The sequence below is a fragment of the Grampus griseus genome, assembly GCF_964374135.1.
Source record: "Grampus griseus genome assembly, chromosome: 1".
Lineage (NCBI taxonomy): Eukaryota > Metazoa > Chordata > Mammalia > Artiodactyla > Delphinidae > Grampus > Grampus griseus.
The window spans coordinates 167,856,092-167,874,208 of NC_139017.1; the positions used below are offsets into that span (position 1 = coordinate 167,856,092).

Here is an 18,117-nt window from a genome sequence, read left to right on the forward strand (position 1 = left end):
ACCACCTGACCCCTTCTGGTCCCAGCCATGCCCCCTCCTTACCTCATTGTAGGTCTGACTGGAAGGGAAGAGGGTCTTGAACGTGGATCCAAACCCAATGACATTGAAGAGGCAGGCCGGCATGAGGCTCTTAAGAGCCACCAGCATGGCATCCTGACAGGTGAGAAAGGAATTTTTAGGATTCAGGAAGGAGTTCTTACCTTGGCCACCACACAGCGTTGTTCTCATAGCAGCACGGAAGCAGCCTCCAAGGGCACCTTTCACCCTCTGTCTGCACCCAACATCACTTTCTCCCCCAGATAAAGAAATTCGCTGATGTTGACCAGAGGCTGAGCCAAAGCCATCATCATAAAAGTCCTCATCTGTGTAGCAAGGCTGATTTCTCAAAGCCATTCTCTTACAGTTTTCCAGTTTCGTTTCACCTCCTACTGACCCTGAGCGGTAAGGAGAGCAGGGAGTGCCCACCCCCTTCCACCAAAACAAAATTGATGTCTAAGGGAGGCACGTGGCCTGGTCCAGGTCCCACTGGTGATGAAGCAGCCCTCTGTTTCAAGGTCTGTGAGCATTAAAGAGTCTTAACCTATCAAACTATGCAACACCAGGAGACTTTGATCAAGGTATATTCTAAAAAATAATGACAAAGAGAGAAGGTGGAGGAGATGACAAGAGAGAGAATGATGATATCGATGATAATGACGATACAATGCAATGATAAATGTCAAGCAATTACTACATGCTAAGCACTTTGTATTCATTGTTTCATTTAACCTCTGTAACATGTATGATAGCATAGTGGTTAAGGAGATACATTTTGAAGTTAAATGTATCTGGGCTTCAATCTCACCATACACTTTGAAGTTAAACATATCTGGGCTTCAATCTCACCTTTGCTTTTACTAACTTGACCTTGGCTAGTTATATCTTTCCTTTGAACCTCAGTGTGGCGCACAGTAAACATTCAGTACCAACTGAATGGTTATTATTGCCAACCCCATGAGATACATATTAGTATCAATGCCTCTGTTTTACAGATAAGGAAACTGAGGCTCAGAGGGTTAAGGAATTGCACTGGATCGTAAAACCTGAGAATAGGACTGAGGCTTTCGAAGCATAGCTCCGAGATCTTTATTTATGTTGGCCCTGCCTTGGCACAGAACTCAGGGATGAGTGGCTTTCCCTCATCCCTATAGAGTTTATCGATAGCACCCCAGGGATCTCAGCATAGCTTCAGAGAAACAAACTGTTACACTCCAAAATCTTGAAGGAAACAGCAGCAAGTGGATCCTGGCAACTTTCACACCGTGTGGCCTTCCAGGCTCTGCAGCCCTGCAGCCCCTCTTCCATTCCCCTCTGTGAATATTGACATTAATGTTCTGTCCATCTCCTTTTGTTGCTTGTGTCAATATGTTTTGTTTTTCTGCAAAAGAAGTCAATACCTGTTTATTTTTCTTTAGCTCCTGACGTGTGTTGCTGCTAGGAGGAGACCCTGCTGGTCCATACAGATTGTCTCTGCTCGCACCTATTAGAATTTTAAAGCCATGTTTCTGGCAGCTGAAGAGTGAGACCAGCTGCAGGAAATTAACTTGGCCGAACTTTCCCCTTTGGCATGGCTGTTTGGATTTCTATTCTCTCCTACCTCCCTAAGCCTAGTTTTTCCTCCACCTTCAACCCAATGAGCCACGTGATGACTCAAGCAACCCCTCAATGGCCTCATTGTCAGTGGGGAAAGGGATGTGTGGCCTGAGTAATTTCTGCGACTTTTTCTAAAAGGGACGCGTTTAGCAGAATGGATCGTGCCAATGCAAAGCCATTTGTGAAAGGATGACCTCGAGCTCACTGAGCTGAACTGGAAGAGAAAGCAAGAGCGACTCCAAGGGGAAAGGGACCGAGACGTGAACCAAGTTATTGTCAGAGAATCCTGACAATAGGTCTCTAGTTCAGGAACTGGATTTCTACTCATAAACCAGCTTCATTTCACTGGTGGTAACTGCCTGGAACACTAAGATGGGAAGGAGGTAGAGACTGAATCCAGGCTCAGCACTGAAAAAAAAGTGTCATGGTCAATTACTGATGTCTGTCTGGGCTTGGAGGAGGGGAACAGAGGGATGTGTGACGTATGTTTGCCCTCCTTGAATGAATCCTTCTTTCTTATTTTACAGAAAGAATAAATGAAGCCAGAGTTGAGAATCAACTTGTCCAAAGCCACATAGCAAGTCAGTGGTAGAACTGACTCTGGAACCCAGGCATTGTTTTTCTCAGAGCCATGTAGCAGGAATGACAATCAGAGAAGAGAGGTTGTCTCAGTGGAAAAGTCTGTATAATTCCCTATTGGCAATGGAAGGAAAATGAGCACTGAATACAGAAGGTTCAGGTTCCCGCACCAGCTCTGTGATGTTGGGAAGAACATTTAGCGTCCTGGGGACTGAGTTTCCTTACCTGGAAAATGGCAGGGAAAATGGATTAAATGCCCTCTGAGAGATGTTTTAGGTCTGTGATCCTATGATACGTTGGAGTAACTGAAGAGATGTCGTGCAAATTGGTACAGCTGTGGAATGGAATACACATGGCCACACAGTCCTGGAGCATGCTTCAGCACTCCAGCACTGTGGACAGCTCCTTACTTCAATGCCTGCCTTTGATGGTGGGCGGGGGTGGGGGAAAGGTACCAACCAGTCCTGCATCCCAATGTCAAGAGGCTCAAACAAGAACTTGGATCTCATCTATGACTGCTCTGTCATACTTCAAGACCAGACCCAGTCATAGCAAGGCTTAGGAGATAGCTGTCGCCACTGATCCCACTTAAGCCCATTCCTCCTGGCTCATTCTGTTGCTCTGGAAATAAGAGAGACAAGGTCGGGAGAAGGACAAAATTTCAGGTGACAGCAGAGCCCTCTCCTTGTTCTCTCATCCCTTGCTCTCTTGAACTACGATCCTTTACTGAGTTCAATAAACAGCAACCAAAGGCTTTTTTACACATAAACACAGAGCTAGACCCCGTGGGGAGAGACAGATGAGAAAGAGCTGGTCCTTTTCCTTAATGAGTGCATAGTTCCAGAGGAGGAGACAGACATCTGCACAACTAAAAATACAAGGAAGTGTTGGGTAATGCCATAATTGTGGTGAATAATCTCCTCATGGAGATGGAATGCTTCTGGATGTGGGGGGAGGGTTTTATCACTCTTTCCCCTGAACTCCTTCAGAACTCTCCAAAGCATCAAGACCATGCTCGCAGGCAGGCTTGGCTAACAGGGCTATGCCCCCCACTTGACTGTGAGCTCCTTGGGGCAGGAACTATGTTTCCAAACTACCGTCTTTCCAGGTGGCCAAGCACAGGGCTTTGCACATATGAGGCGTTTGAAAAAAAAAACAAAAAAAAGGATGAACCACGTCATTTCTACTGGATTCTACACATCCCTTGATGGCAGGGGCCATGTCCAATGAATCTCCAATGTCACGTGGGTATCCCTCTCACCTAGTACCTAGTGAGGTGTTTTAGCCAGAACAGGGACACAACAAAGGCGTGTAGAATGCCGAGGGAAGCTACTGATCACTTCATCCCTTGTAAATGGACAGCAGTTAACCTCTGCTCAGATCACTTCAGGGGTTTATTTTGGGAGCGAGTTGAGTTTGGGTGGGGTTTCTGTTTAAACTGACATACCAAAAAGTTGTTTGTCATTTCTCTTAGCCATGGATAGTCATTTAAGGAACGGGTTCAGGTGTGGAAGGAGGGATGCTTGGGGCAGAAAGTGCTGAGAAGCTGGGCACCCTGGGACCCTAGATCCTCTTAGAGGTACCTTGACTCGGTGCATGTTGGTCCCATTCATGCTGCCACTCCTGTCGATGAGGAAGATAAACTCGCCATGGGTCTTTCTTAGGTTCGGCTGGACTGACTGGAGGTCAGGACAGAAGTTGAGCATGATGACGGAATGGTGGGGAATGTCCTTGTGGAGGCGTTTCCGGATGATTTCTGTCTGGAGGAGAAAGGGAAACTCTCTCACTTGGGCGTTCACGGGGTCCAGAGCTACTCCTGGGGGTCGTGCTGGTCCCCCATTACTCTCCAAGTCTTGTCAGGATCCCACTCACCCTCTGTGTGAAAGACTTCCCGGTTGACCCTACCTGGCTCTTCTGCTAGACATTCACAGGTTGCAACAACAGAAAGGCCTAGGTTTGAATCCCAGCTCTGTCACCATCCAGCTGTGTGATATTGGGCAAGACCCTCCTCTGGGTCTGACTCTTCTTTGTAAAACGAGGCAAACAATGTCCATTTCTTAGGGTGGTTCTGAGGATGAGCTGAGCTGGCACGCAAATGGGAAGGTCCTGGCACACATGCAGGTCCTCAGGTGAATAGCGGTTTCTTGCCCTCTCACACCCAGGGGAGAAGCCACTCTCTGGCTCGTTTTGGCTGTGAACTTGATTCTCTGGTTTATTGATTCTCTCCCACTGATAACTTCCTACTCACGCTTCAAATTTTACCTCTTTGAAAAACCTGCCCCCATCTTCCTGGTGGACTTAGTTTCCTCACCCATGAAATGAGGACGAGAGCACATACCTCACTGAGTTGTATGGACTAAACGCAATGCCTGTGAGACGGCTTCCCAGCAGAGAGATTGTCTGCACAGCAACCATCTACGCTCTTGCTGCCGCCGTTGGTATTTGTCATGGGGACCCAGGCATGTCTCACACTGTGAGTTTTTGCTCCTCTCTCTGTCTCCCCTCTAGATCGGGGGCTACTTGAAGGCAGGTCGTGCTCGAGTCTCTTGCATCGCCAGGACTTAACATAGAGCTTGGTGCAGAGCTGGGCTCAGTAAACATGAAAGGAAGGACAGCACCAGAGTTCTGTATCTTTTCATGTGTCCTCTTAGTTGGCCTTGTCACACCACTACTGAACTGTCCTCGACTCTCCGGTCACTTTGCACCGAATCTCACTTCCTCTCTCCTCACTCTGCCGCCCTCTCTCTCCACCTCTACTTTCTCTGTCTCTGTATCTGACTGTCTCTGCGTGTACATATCTCTCTTTGTCTATTTCTCAATTTCTGTCTGTTTGGGTCCCTTTCTCAATTCAGTAGATGACATCATCACCTGCTCAGGTGTTCAAACCAAAGACCTAAGAGTTGCCCTCGATTTGTCTCTTTTCCTCACCCCACGCATCCACTCCTTCAGCAGAGGGCTGCCTGTTCTGCAGCTAAGATACATTCTGAACTTGTCCTCTTCTCTCTGTCTCCGCTGCAATCACCCAAGCGCAGGACAGTACCATCTCTTGCCTGGATCTTTGCAATAGCTTCCTCCTGGCCTGATTCCTCTACTTTTATTTCCCCGTGGTCCCTTCTATAGAGAGAAGGCAGTGTGATCTTTCTTGTTACTCTCCTGCTTAAGCAATAGTTTCCCCTCACACCTTGTACCAGGGGTCATGAAGCCCCCCTAAGGACTGACCCCTGCCTACCTGTCCGCCTCATGTTTGCCCTACATTTCAGCCATTCTGGGCATCTTTCTGTTTTCCAAACGCATTGGCATTATTCTGCTTCCAGTTCTTTGCGTGTTTTCCCAATGCTTCACGATCCACTGGGTCTCATATTCAAACAGGCTTTCTCTACACACCTGGCTGAACAGCACCCGGTACTCATCACTCATCATCATATCGTCCTGCTTTGTGTTTCACAGTCCCCGGCCCTCACCTAAACAGATCTTCCTCATGCGTTTGCTTCTTGTCTGTTTCCCTGTGCTAGAATATAAGCGCCATGAGGAAAGGATGTGTCACTTTCAGTGCTTTCGTCCTAGTGCCTAGAACCTATTGGGCACTTAGTGTTTGTTGAATGAATAAATGAGAGGATGAATCTGTGTTGGTCTTTTTGTCTGCTACTGACCTATGTGCATCAGTTTTTTTGTCTTTCTGTCTCTATTTGTCTCTGCTTCTCTCTGCATCTCCATCTCTCATACATAATGTCTCTCCCTGTGTCATTTGCCCCCTCTTTGCTAAGTCGCAGTTTTTGACAGCTCGTCCCACTCACTCTTCCCGATTGATGCCTCTGGATGCCCTCCTCCCTCCTACCGGGAGCTCCTTTGCCAAAAGCTACTGCCCAGCCTGGCCCTTTTGATGACAGAGCCCAAGGCAGCAACAGCCACATCTGGTAGTGACAGGAGCCCGATTTTTGCCTCTCCGAGGCATGGGGTGGGGGTCCGGGCTCAGGATCCTCTGATGTCTTGAGCTCCCATTATCCAGTTACAATAAACTCATCGCTTCTTAGCAGCTGTGGGTTGAGGGCTGTCATCCCTGGAGCTCATGAGGATACAGGGTATTTGCCAACCCAAGGTGGCAAATTAATTCTCATTTGCCTCAGTGGTCCCAGAGCTAATTGATTTAAGGCTTGGCAGGCACGCCTGGGAGGCTCACTGCCAACACCCCTTGCCCACGTGCTGCAGTTCTCAGAGCTGAGCGGGCACCTCCGGCATTCCCACCACCACTATGGGAGCCTGTCTCCAGCCTCTTCTCCCAACTGACTCATCTGGGTGAGGGGGCACCTCTGGGAGGACAGGTGTTTCCAGTGGGGTCTCTAACGTGGGGATGGGCATTGAGCCACCAACACCTTCCCTTCGCCAACTCCCCTACCCCCCACCAAGCAGGGGCTTCCAGTGGGATCTCTACCAAAGGGAATGGTGTCATCAGCTGTAAGTTATCTCCGCGTTCTTGTCTGTTCCTCTGCCAATCAGGCCAGCAGGAACGGGGGGCCCTTACATCCAGCACAATTGCCCCACATGAGCAAGGGAAAGTCCTTAGCCTCTTTGTCACCAAAGCCAACTCCCTTTTCCCAGCTCACCAGTTATTTTGGGTGCTAAACCTCAGTTTTCTCATCTCAAAAGGGGAGACAATAGAAAGAAGTATCCCGCGATTCTTAAGCCTACCTTGGCACTCAGGACCCGGCTCGATGTGCAGGGTCACAAGCAGGAGGGAGACTGCGGTGGTGGCTTGTGGCTGTGGTTTAGCATCCTCCTCCCCGCCTTCCCCACCCCCAACCCCTTGCTGATGGAGCCCTTGTCCTTTCACTTTGTGGGGGAGGGGCGGGCAGAGGGAAAGGATCTTTCTCAGGCTTTCCCTGCTCTGCCTTTATTCTTTACCTAATAGCAAGCAGGGATACCAGAGGCAGGAGGAGCAAGAGACCCATTCAGCAGGTGGGAAAAGGGAGGCCCAGGAGTAGAGGTGGAGCCGGGAGGGCACCCAGCTGTAGGGTCCTTGGTGCCTCTTGGGGGTGGATTAGCCTGGAGGAGACCAAGGTTGTTTCTGCCACCAGCCTAGAATTTTGCCTGGCTTAGGCACCTTGGTGGCACTAGGAGCAGGTGACCTGGCAGGAAGCAGGAGGGCAGTGCCAGGGTGACTGCTGCATCTGGACGTCCACTTTCCCTCTGCCACCAGCTTGCTGTGTGACCTCGGGCAAGTCACACCCACCCCCAACCTCAGGTTCAGGCTCCTCATTGGTCCAGCAAAGACCAAGTCCCCAGTGCCACCCCAGTTCTGCCACCACTGATGTTGCTTCAGTCACCCTCACCTTTCGCTCTGCACTGCTGTCCTTCTTCATCCCTTTAATGAAATCTGTTCTTCCCTTCAAGTGCTGGTCAAACTCTCCCAGGGTCATGTCCCCTTTCTCCATCAGGACATGTGGCATGTAGGGCTCTGCAGAGATGAGATCAACTCTTGGCACTTGCCCGAGGGTGAGGGTGATGCTGGGGGCCTTGGTGGAGTGGCAGATCTTCACAGTGCGGAGGATTCCCAGTTGGAAGAGGGGGATGGGATTCCTGGCTGCTTGAGGCAGTGTGGGACCCTGAGAAAACTCCTTAGCTGGGAGGCAGGAGAGCCTAGTGGCTGTGGGTGATTCACTGCCCCTCCCTGGGCCTCAGTTTACCCATCTGTAAAATGGGAGTGATTCTGGGCTCTGATCTTTTTGCATCTAAACATTCGATGAATTCTTAAAGAGACAAAAGAGTTGCTCCCTGAGAGTTCTGAGCTGCCAGGGTCTCATGGAGCTTAGGGCTTCAAAGATCTCTGCTCAGCTGGCCTGGGGGCAAAGTGCACCACTGGGTGGATGAGACCCTGGGGTCTCAGGAGCTAGAATGGGGCAGGAGACACTCAATTCTGCCAGTTAGCACTAAGTTTCCCAGGAGGCAAGTAGCTGATCTCCTCCTCTGTCACGCGCCCCTACCCTCTCACTGGTACTGGGTGCAGGGCCATGTGTCTGTGCCCCATGGGATCAGCACCTCCTCCCTCCCACAGGCATCCTGGGGGCCCCGCCTGGTGCACAGTACCGCTGGGGTGGATGAGGATCTCCACGGGTCGGTCGAAGGTGTGCCTGTTGGCCAGGGTGATAATGATACTCTCGGCGGAGCGTGCGGATGGGGAGGCGTCAGCTCGGATCTCGTGGGTGGGACTCTCCACCCCTGAGTGGCACAGAAAAGTGGGATAGGCTCAGGAGTCCCCGGAGAGAGAGGAGCTTGTTGGGGGACCCTGAGACTCAGGCCAGAGATGACTGGCACTCCAGCCCCCTCAGGGGCTCCTGACCTGCTGTGTAAAACCGTGGACAGGCCTCCTCAATTTCCCCGTCTGCAAAAGGGGGGCTTAGCTAGATGGGGTCTAATGGCCTTTCCTGTCCTGACCTCAGGATCCAGTGGGGGTCAAAGGAATGGTTTCCTCACAGGGCACAGAAAGACAGAAAGAGCTCCATGCTCCATCGGTGGGCACTGCATAAATGCCTCTTGTGTTGGGATGTCCTGTTGCTCTGGGAGAACCCTTGTTGACAAGAAACCACATCCTAGTGTCTCTTTAAAACCTTGACTGGGTGGGGGAGGGGACCCATCAGAACAATGGTACCCGCCCCTGGCTGCTTGTTAGAATCACCTGGGAACTTTTAAATGTTCCAATGTCCAGGACTCACCCCAGACCAATGTCATCAGAAGCTCTGCGGGGGGGAATCGCCTGGGAACTGTTTTTTTTTTTTTTTTTTTTTGCGGTATGCGGGCCTCTCACTGCTGTGGCCTCTCCCGTTGCGGAGCGCAGGCTCTGGACGCGCAGGCTCAGCGGCCATGGCTCACGGGCCCAGCCGCTCCGCGGCATGTGGGATCTTCCCGGACCGGGGCACGAACCCATGTCCCCTACATCGGCAGGCGAACTCTCAACCACTGCGCCACCAGGGAAGCCCTGCCTGGGAACTTTTAAATGTTCCAATGCCCAGGACTCACCCCAGACCAATGTCATCAGAAGCTCTGGGGTGGGGTCTAGGGGGTGGGATTTGGAAAGTTCCCCAGCTGATTCTGCCATGCAAGGGGAAGAGCAGGAAGCAGCTTTGTGGCTATGGCTCCAGAAGAAGACCGAGGACCGCGGACTTCGGACGGCCATGCCCTCGTGGACATTTCCCCGGGGAAGCCATTGAGGTGAGGGTGGGGACAGCCTTGAAACCTGTCCTTGGGAAAGACTCATCTTGGGCCGCATGCTGGGGAGCAGGAAACGGGGGTGAGGGGCATGAGCTTCAGGCTGTCTTCCATCTGGGCTGGCCAGCTTTCCCTCCCTCCCCTTCCTTTCCCCACCCCGCCGTGGCCTCGAATCTTCTTTCCAGCCCCATCCGGGTCTAGGCAGCTCCCTCTCACCTGCGAGCAGGCAGGGCCCACGGATCTCCAGCTGGAAGTTGAACTCGTATTCCATGGGGTTGGACACATCGGTGTCCAGGAGAGTCGCCAGGCTCAATTTGTTCCAGGAGTCCAGGGCCCGGGGGCCGAAGCAATGCTTGTCTTTGCTGGGAAGGGGGCCGAGAGGCGGAGGAGGCGGCCAGTCAGGGCTGAGGCAGGGGGCCAGCAAGAGAAGACATGGAGAAAACGGCAAGTCCCAGGCAGCCCTGGCACCCCTGCAGCCCCACCCAAAAAGGGACTGAGGGGCTTCCTTCCACCCCAGATGCTGACAGTCTCACTCAGCCTGCCTGCAGGGAGAGCCTGGATTCAGACCTAAGGTACCACTACCTACGATGGATGGGCCAGGCACCAGGCATGGGAGCTAACACTGTTCTCACCACGCCCCCAGAGGAAGGCCTCAGAGCCCTCATCCCCCCCCACCCCCACGTGGGGAAACCGAGGCTCAGCTACATGAGGTCACTAGCCTAAGTTGCCACCACTGGCACGCGGCAGAGTGTGCATCCTCACCCGGGTCTCTGTGGCTCGGCCGTGAAACATTTTACATACGTCACATCACTTCTGGAATACCTGCTCTGTCTCTGCAAGCTGGGAACCCTTGCATAAAGCCACTTCTCTGAGTCTTGGTTTTCTCATCATTGAATGGGGATAATAATGACACAGCTGTCTTGAGCAAGCGCTTAGCAAAGTGTCACTGCTGAACGCTCACGTCTCTATCTTTGTCATCCCTCACCCTGTCTCTGATTCTGCTCTATTTCCCTCCCCTCTACGGTCCTGCCTTCTGAGGTCTTTGATACACATTCTGAATGTGCACATATTTTTGTAAAACACACCGTGACTTTTGGTTGAAAAGAAAGCATTGTATTAGGAATCTCATCCAATTGCTCCCCTTTCTTTCACCCAACACTGTGTCTGTAAGCTCTGTCCCGGTGGCCGTCTGCAAAGCAAAGTCTTTCCTGCTGATGTGCTGTGGCTTGGGGCCATCTGCTATATTGTACATTTTCCTTCCTGCCTTCACCTCCCTGTGTTCACAGACGCCAGCACCATGAACATCTTCATCCGTGTGTTATGTTTGGATGTATAAAAGGATTCCTCTGGGATCCCTGGGTCAAAGGGCACACACCGAGTATTGCCCCAGATTGCTTTCCAGAGTGGCTGGGCCAGTTTCCACTTCCACAAGCAATGAACGAGACTTTCCTTCTCTCATCCTCACCAACACTTGGTATTATCTATTTTTCTTATTTTTTCCCATGTCCCTCTATCTAAGCAACTTTGAGGTTCATCAGAATTGGATGCAGGCGTCTCCCAAGAGCATCTCTGTTAACTCTGCCTGCTGGAACAGGCAGGAATTAGCTTATCAGGGCCACCTCAGGGGCACCGGGGACTGCTTGGCCTCTTGTTCCCTGATCCATCGAGGTCTTGAATGTCCCCAGGTCTGCTAGGTCCTGCCTCTCCCAAGCACCTGGCTTGGCGCCTCTGGCAGCATTTATATAGATGACACACGAGCTGGTGTTCCCTGGCCTGAGACTGGCTGGTGCCACCAGCTTCTCTGTTGTACCAACAAGTGTCCTCGCTCTAGATTTCGAGGCCCTACACAGGCTGACTCTCCCACTTTGCTAGAGTCTTACTAGCCTTGCAGCTGCTCTTCCAACATACCCAGTCTGTTGCTGCCTCAGGGCCTTTGCACTTACTGCCCGCTCTGCCCCCTGTCCCGAATGTTCTTCTTCCACTATACTTCCACGGCCAGCCCCCTTCATTCAGATCAGGCCTCAAGTGTTGCCTAAGCCCTGTCTATTCTAGCAAAACTAGCGCCCACCCCATCCTGTCCCCCTCTAGCCTCTGTAGCATCTATCTCCATAGAGCTCATCACCCAACAAATGACATGTTTGTGGGCTTATTACTTTATTGTCTGTCTCCCCCCTTAGAATGCTAGCCCCACGAGGGCAGGGACCTTGTCTGTCTAGTTTACTGCTGTATTCCCAGCACCCAAAACAGTACCTGCCCCATGGTAGGTGTTTAATTACTATTTGTGGTGTGGTTGAGGAGTGCCCTCTGGGCTGGCCCCACGTGGGAGGCTAAAATAACCCCTCCCCGTCAGGTCACCTTGAGGTCAGCACTTTAACTGGTGGTGTCTAGGGGTTTGCTGTCACTGTCCTCTGTGTCCCAGTGGGCACGTGCTCCCAGCTGTCCCCATAGCCCAACCAGGGTATGTATGAAACTCCTAGATACATACGGTACATCTTCCCAGATTTCAACTTGGCTCAAAGATTCAGGCTCAAAGCTGGGGAGGGGGAGTTAAGCAGTTTAACTGGTAATTAATTCAAGTGTTGTTTTTCTACCACAGTGGTGCTAATATATTGTGGAACAAATTTTTTTTTTAATGACGCGAATTGAATGATAAGATACAGGACTTCAAAAGACATCTCCTGTATGCATCAGGCTACTTTCAAACTGGCATCCTCTCTCCCTGCAGAGGAACCACTAGTCCCCCTGGACTTATAGGTGGGAAAATGGGAGGAGCCCCGATCTCAGCTGCAGGTGCCTCAGGCTGTGACCCACCCCCTTTTCTCTCCTCCCCCACCGGGGGAGTACAGAGAAACTGTCCTGGAGTGTACCCTCCCGGCCCTGCAAAGCAGAAACTAGCACACCATTGTAAAGCAATTATACTTCAATGAAGATGTAAAAAAAAAATCAAGAAGCTACAGTATATTACCAAAAAAAAAAGAAAAAATGACTTCTTGTTGCTTCGGGGACAAGTCCAAAGTCTGCCAGGGCCACCGGGTGTCCTGTATCTCTGCAGCCTCATCTCATGTCACCCGTCCTTCAGTCCCCCTATGTGGCCCTGTCCTTGCTGCCTCAGGGTCTTTGCCCCTGCTGTTCTCACATATAGGAACGCTTCTCTCTGCGCCTATATACACCCCCCTCCTGGCTCAGCCCTCAGCTGAAATACCACTCCTCAGAGAAGCCTGACCAGGCCCCCAGACCCCCCACCCCCCGGTTGGGTCCCTCTTTTATACTCTTAGCCAATGCACCTCTCCTTTACTGCACTTTTCACATAATTAATTATGCATGCAAGTTCATAAACAGTTCACATTTGTTGTGTTATCTGTTGGATAATGATCTCTCCCACCAAGTTCCAAAAAGGCAAGGGACCATGTGGGTTTCATGTCCTCTGGGTCCCTAACACCCCCTCCCCAGTGTCTAGCACCTAGGTGCTCTGAAAATACCTCTTGAGTGCATTAAAGAAAAAAGCCTGGAAATTCTGATACCAAGCTGTCCAAATCCTAACACTTCTGACCCGCACCAACACAGAGCATTTCAGGGAGATTCTTAAGTGCTCGAAATGTGAGACGGGGGCAGCTACAGAGCTCAGCCTCACCTCCTATCCTTCCCGCCGGCCCATCTCCCTGCTGCACCCGGGACTCTGGCCCTGTTTGGGCAGGGGCTCCTCACCCGTGGGTCTGTTGGTTGGAGGGGCCAGTGCTCTCGGTGCGGAACTGAGGCACGGTTGGGGCGCAGACAGCAGGTAGCAGGACTCTCACAGCCCCGCTGGGCAGCGTCGGGAGCTCCGAGGAGGTGCTGACAAAGATGGTGACGTTCTCCATAGGGGCGATTGTCCCCAGGTTGACCACAAAGAGGATCCGCTCCAAATCCTCGTCCAGAGCCACCTTTCCTGGTGTGCAGGAGGAGGGGTGATGCAGAATGTTTCCTCAGCGCCGGGCCTGGCGTCAGGTACCGTGCACACATTCTCTCCCATCCCCTCTAAGCTTGCTGTGTGTTAGGTTAGAGCAGCCTGTTCTGCTGATGGGGAAACTGAGGCTCAGCCTGTGGGCGCAACTTGCTCAAATTACTCAACAAATAACTAATTTATTGAACCAGGATCGGAACCTACATGGGTCTGATGCCAGGCCTGTGTACTTTCCACTGTATCCTGCAGGGATTGGGAGACTGGGACCCACAAATCCCCAACAGAGGGTCACATCTCTATCCGCAGACTCTATGTCCCCCCGAGAATCACGTTGGAGCATTGCCCCCTCCCCCAGGATCCATGCTCTCTCCTTTCATCTGAAAGACCCAGCCCTCATTCCTCCTTAGCCCATCCTACCCATCCATCCAACCCCTCCACGAAAACCTCCCTGGTCCCACCTGGACCGCTCCTTCCCTCCTCTGACATTATCTGGACCGCTTTTGGCATAGCCACTGTCAACTTCCTATCGTGGTCCCTACCAGGCATGTCCTAGCTATTCTTCCAGGCTGGGAGAAGTCCTAAAATCTTGGGGGAAACTTTGCATCTCACATCGTGAGTGTTCATTAAAAGATTCTTGAACATCTCAATGATCAGGTGAACAAACTTCACCTCCATCATAAATCCAATGGTAAGAATCTCATATCGTATGATCCTTGGTCTGGACTCAAGCCTTGGCTCTGCCACTAACATGCTGTGTGACCTTGGGCCAGTCACTCACCCTCTCTGAGACGCAGTATCCTCAATAGCAGGCATCAGTAGCCATGCTGTGAGTACCTACTCTGCACCAGGGACTGTGATGAGTGTTCTGCATGCTCTTTGTTGAGATTCGGATGCATGGGATTATTAGTTACAGTTTACAAATGAGGCTTAATTTCTTATCTGAACTTGCAAGCAACAGGAGAGGCAGTCAAATCCTGGTGTGACTCATTCTACAACCTCTGAGCTTAAATGACATGCTCTTCTGTTTTTCAGAGATATCTCAACAATCCTTCTGTTGCCTCCTTTGAGCCTTACCACTCTTTCCAGGTGAGAACAGAAACAATTACCTCTATTTTCCAAATAGTAAGGTGAGGTTCAGAGAGGTTCATTATTGGCCTGAGGTCACACAGGATTCCTGACTCTTAGTGTAGTGCTCTCTTTACCCTATCCCATTGCTGCCCTTTCAGTCTGTCTGAGACTCCAGCCATGCCCAGGCCCTGCCACAGCCTTTCTGGCCTTCTTACCTGTGACAGTTGCAGCTCGGAGGCCAATGGCATCTAAGCGGCCACCCTCCATCTTGGCTTTGTCCTTGATCTGTACTGTCACGACTCGGTCGGCAATGACTGCCTCAAAGCCGATCACCGTGGTGTACTCATCCAGTGGGTATACAAAGAGACCTGCCAGAGCAGGGCCCAGCATCGCGGGGTGCCCCAGACCCGCTCTGCATGCCCCACCCCGGAGAAGGAACTGGAGCCTTTGGCCTGCCTTCCGAGTGGATGGTACTCACTGCCACTTGGAGGACTCCAGAGAGAACTCGGGCTGGGGCCTCCTGGTTCTGGGGGCTGGGCAGGAGAGGCACAGCAGCAGGCTCTGTGTCAGCTGCAGGGCAGCTGGAAAGGGACGGCTGCTCCCCTGTCCCAGCCAACTCGTACTCTGCTGGCCTGTGAGGCCAGTGTGACCAGGGCTTCTGATTTTTCAAGAGAGAGTGGAGATCTGGATTTTTATGTGACCTGATGTGTGGGACTAATAAGACACCTCTGTGTGGTGGTCCCGTGCGTGGCACCTAGGAGCTGGGGCTTTGGAGGAATAGGGCTAGGGTTCTAATCTGGGCCCTGCCCCCTTCCCCAGTCTGGTGACCTTGGATAAAAACATTTAGCATCTCTACGCCTCACAGCCCCATCTGTAAAATGGGGATAATAGAGCCAAACTCAGGGTCGTTATGAAAATGGAAAAGCCAGCCACCACTTATTAAACCATATCCCCCATAGTGCGCGCCCTACCTCTTTATATCTCGGTGCTTCTCGAACTTCAAGAGCACGTGAATCACCTGGGGGTCTGGTTAAAATGCAGATTCTGACTTAGTGGTCCTGGGACAGGGCCTGAGATTCTGCATTTCTAACCATCTCTGGGTGATGCCGATGGCTGGGGTACCACACTCAGAGGATCAAGGTCGTATCTCATTTTATCTGCCCACTAACATGACGGCAGCACAGTGCTGGGCCCATGGTGAACTCTCCACAAATCCCAGCTTCCTATCCCTCAGTTTCCATATCTATAAAATGGGGGGACTGTCCTTTCTGCACATGGAAAGCCAAAGGACTGTCCCAGAGCTGTTCGGTAATTTAGTCCCTGGGTTCCTCGCGGGTCTTACTTTAAGCTACCTCTATAGGTTTCCTTAAACAGAGGAAAAGTGTCGTTTGCTCTGGCAGGAGATTTCCGCAGGGAGGAGACTTTCCCTTGCAGGTTTCTTTTGGGAATTGAAAGACTTTCAGAAGCTCAGGTCAGGCTGGAGGGTGGTGCCCCAAGACATGAAGTTTGGGGGTTAGGAGGCCCCCATCACTCTGGATGAGAAGGAATGCTAACCATAACAAGCCTTTACGCAGAACCCTCCTGGCCAGCCTTCCCATAACTCCCTTCCTTAAGTGCAAGGAGAGGAGTGTAATTTACAAACATCTCTTGCAGGGGAACGCCGGTCCACACTCCTGACTGCCTTGCACTGATGACTCATTTGCAGACCGTTTTCCATTCCACGCTGTCCTTCCTCATGTATTACCTCATCTGTTCCTCCTGCAAACCCTGGCGTCCAAACAGGTGCAGGAGCACCCTGATGTCGAGAAGGACAGTGGCTTCCCCAAGGTCACGGGGACGAGAGCCACACCTATGACCGGGAGCTCCTGGCTTCCACTGAGTCTGGACGCCTCTCCTACTGTGAGGCTCACTGGGGAAAGTGGAGGACTGACTATCTGACACAGGTGGGCATGTCTCGTGAACATAAATAGGGCTGGGACAGTGGGCTGGGGCCAAGCCCCAACCTGCGTTCGAATCCTGAGCTGACTTGCTACCAGCTTTAAGACCTGCAGGGCAGAAGTGGTATTCCTGTTTCACAGATGCGGAAACTTGAGACTCAGAGAGGTGACGTGACTTGTCCGGTGTCAATCAGCTAATACATGTCAGGATGGGGATTCTGCTTGGAGGAGCAGGTGGTCCTGGGGAAGCGCCAACAGGGATCCTTACCCTGGAAGGGCTGGGCTTCCAGGTTGCCATAGGTGAGGGAGGCGGTGAGACCCAGGGCGTAACCACTGACAAAGGAGGTGACGTCGGATGCGGTGAGGGGCAGGGCTGCCCCTGTGATCTGGTTCAGCAGACCAGGCATCTTGATGGCTACTCAGTCTTCAGGGCCTGCAAGAGACAGGGAGGCAGGAAGTGGGGAGAGACCCCCCCATCCCTCCCCAACTCAGTTCTCCCACTTCAGCCCCCACAGGAAGTCAAAGCATTGTTCTCGTCACTTCCCCCAACTACTTCCTACTCAGGAACCCACAGTGACTCTTGACCACCCCTCAGAAGAGAAGGCGTGGTCATTCCATTTCACAGTAGAGAGACTGAGGCCTAAAGACACGTGACCTGCCCGGATTCACTCAGTGGGTGGGAGCGCAGGCAGGGTTAGAGCCCAGGCAGCCTCGTGTCCAACCTGAGCTCCTCCATGGCAGTGCTCTCCTAGCTCCGGATGGGAGTCCAGGGGCTCTGATCCCGTCCCTTTGTCAGTCCTCAGATCTCTGAGCCTCAGATGCTTCCTCTGCAGAATGAGACAATTGGAATAGCTCACCAAGCCCCTCGTTCGCTGACTTCAGTGAAGCTACCCACTACAGTCAACACTTGGGGTGTAAGGGAAGTGAGAAACACCCACCCCCACCCCTCCAAAGACACTAAAGTGAAAAAAGCCACCGTCCCTCCAGGTGTGCAGACCAAAAGCCTGGGGGCCGCTCTCGGCACCTCTTTTTCCCACCCCCACACCTAAGCTATTGCCAAAGATCATGATTTATCTCTGGGAAGACCCTGGCATCCATCCACGCCTTTGCTCCTCTGCCACCAGCATCCCTGCCCCAGCCATCACCATCTCCACCTGGGCCGCAGCTCCCACCTGGCCTCTTGAATATACTCCTCCCCCCCGAACCCCGGAATCCATTCTCTACCCAGTGGCCAGAATGAACAGACCAACACACAAGTTGGACAGATTTCCATCACCCCCGCCTCCCTCTCTCACCCACCAATGGTTTCCTATTTCTCCTAGAATAGAGACCAAACTCTTTTAAAGTTTTGGCCTAGAGCCCTGTGTGATCTGGCCCTGCCTGCCTCTCTAGCTGATCTGTCATCATGTTCCCAACCACACTGTGTGTCTCCCAGCTTCCATGCCTTCCCTCAGATGTGTCCTGTGCTCTCTCCACCTTTGCACTTGCCGCACTCTACCTGGAAGGCTCACCCCATGACCCACTGTAAACTAGTAACTTCCTATTGTCCTTCAGTGTCAACTCAGGGCCCCCCTTTGCCGGGAAGCCAGTCCACGCATGCCCAGCATCCTTTCTCTGCCTGTCACAGAGCCGAGCTTCTCTCCCTCTGAGCACTTCCATTAGTTTGTAAGGATGCATCTTGTTCCCGTGAGATTATTTGATTCACGTCCGTCATCCCGTTTGGAGTGCACGCCCCTGGAGGCCAGGTCTATTTTTGCTGCC

The 18,117-nt window shown here is 52.0% G+C and overlaps 1 protein-coding gene across 1 annotated transcript in view; it reads right to left on the minus strand.

Annotated features, from left to right (window-relative positions):
- The window catches only part of VWA5B1 (von Willebrand factor A domain containing 5B1), a gene marked incomplete at both ends in the record, with an annotated part of 47,177 nt that extends 30,414 nt beyond the window's left edge, over positions 1-16,763 (minus strand). The window contains 8 exons of the mRNA XM_082675859.1: positions 43-153; positions 3,795-3,971; positions 7,539-7,663; positions 8,293-8,424; positions 9,628-9,773; positions 13,117-13,372; positions 14,635-14,787; positions 16,625-16,763. Of these exons, the coding sequence (XP_082531985.1) occupies positions 43-153; positions 3,795-3,971; positions 7,539-7,663; positions 8,293-8,424; positions 9,628-9,773; positions 13,117-13,372; positions 14,635-14,787; positions 16,625-16,763 (1,239 nt within the window). The remainder of the gene's footprint in view (positions 1-42; positions 154-3,794; positions 3,972-7,538; positions 7,664-8,292; positions 8,425-9,627; positions 9,774-13,116; positions 13,373-14,634; positions 14,788-16,624) is intronic.
- Positions 16,764-18,117: the final 1,354 nt, after the last annotated feature.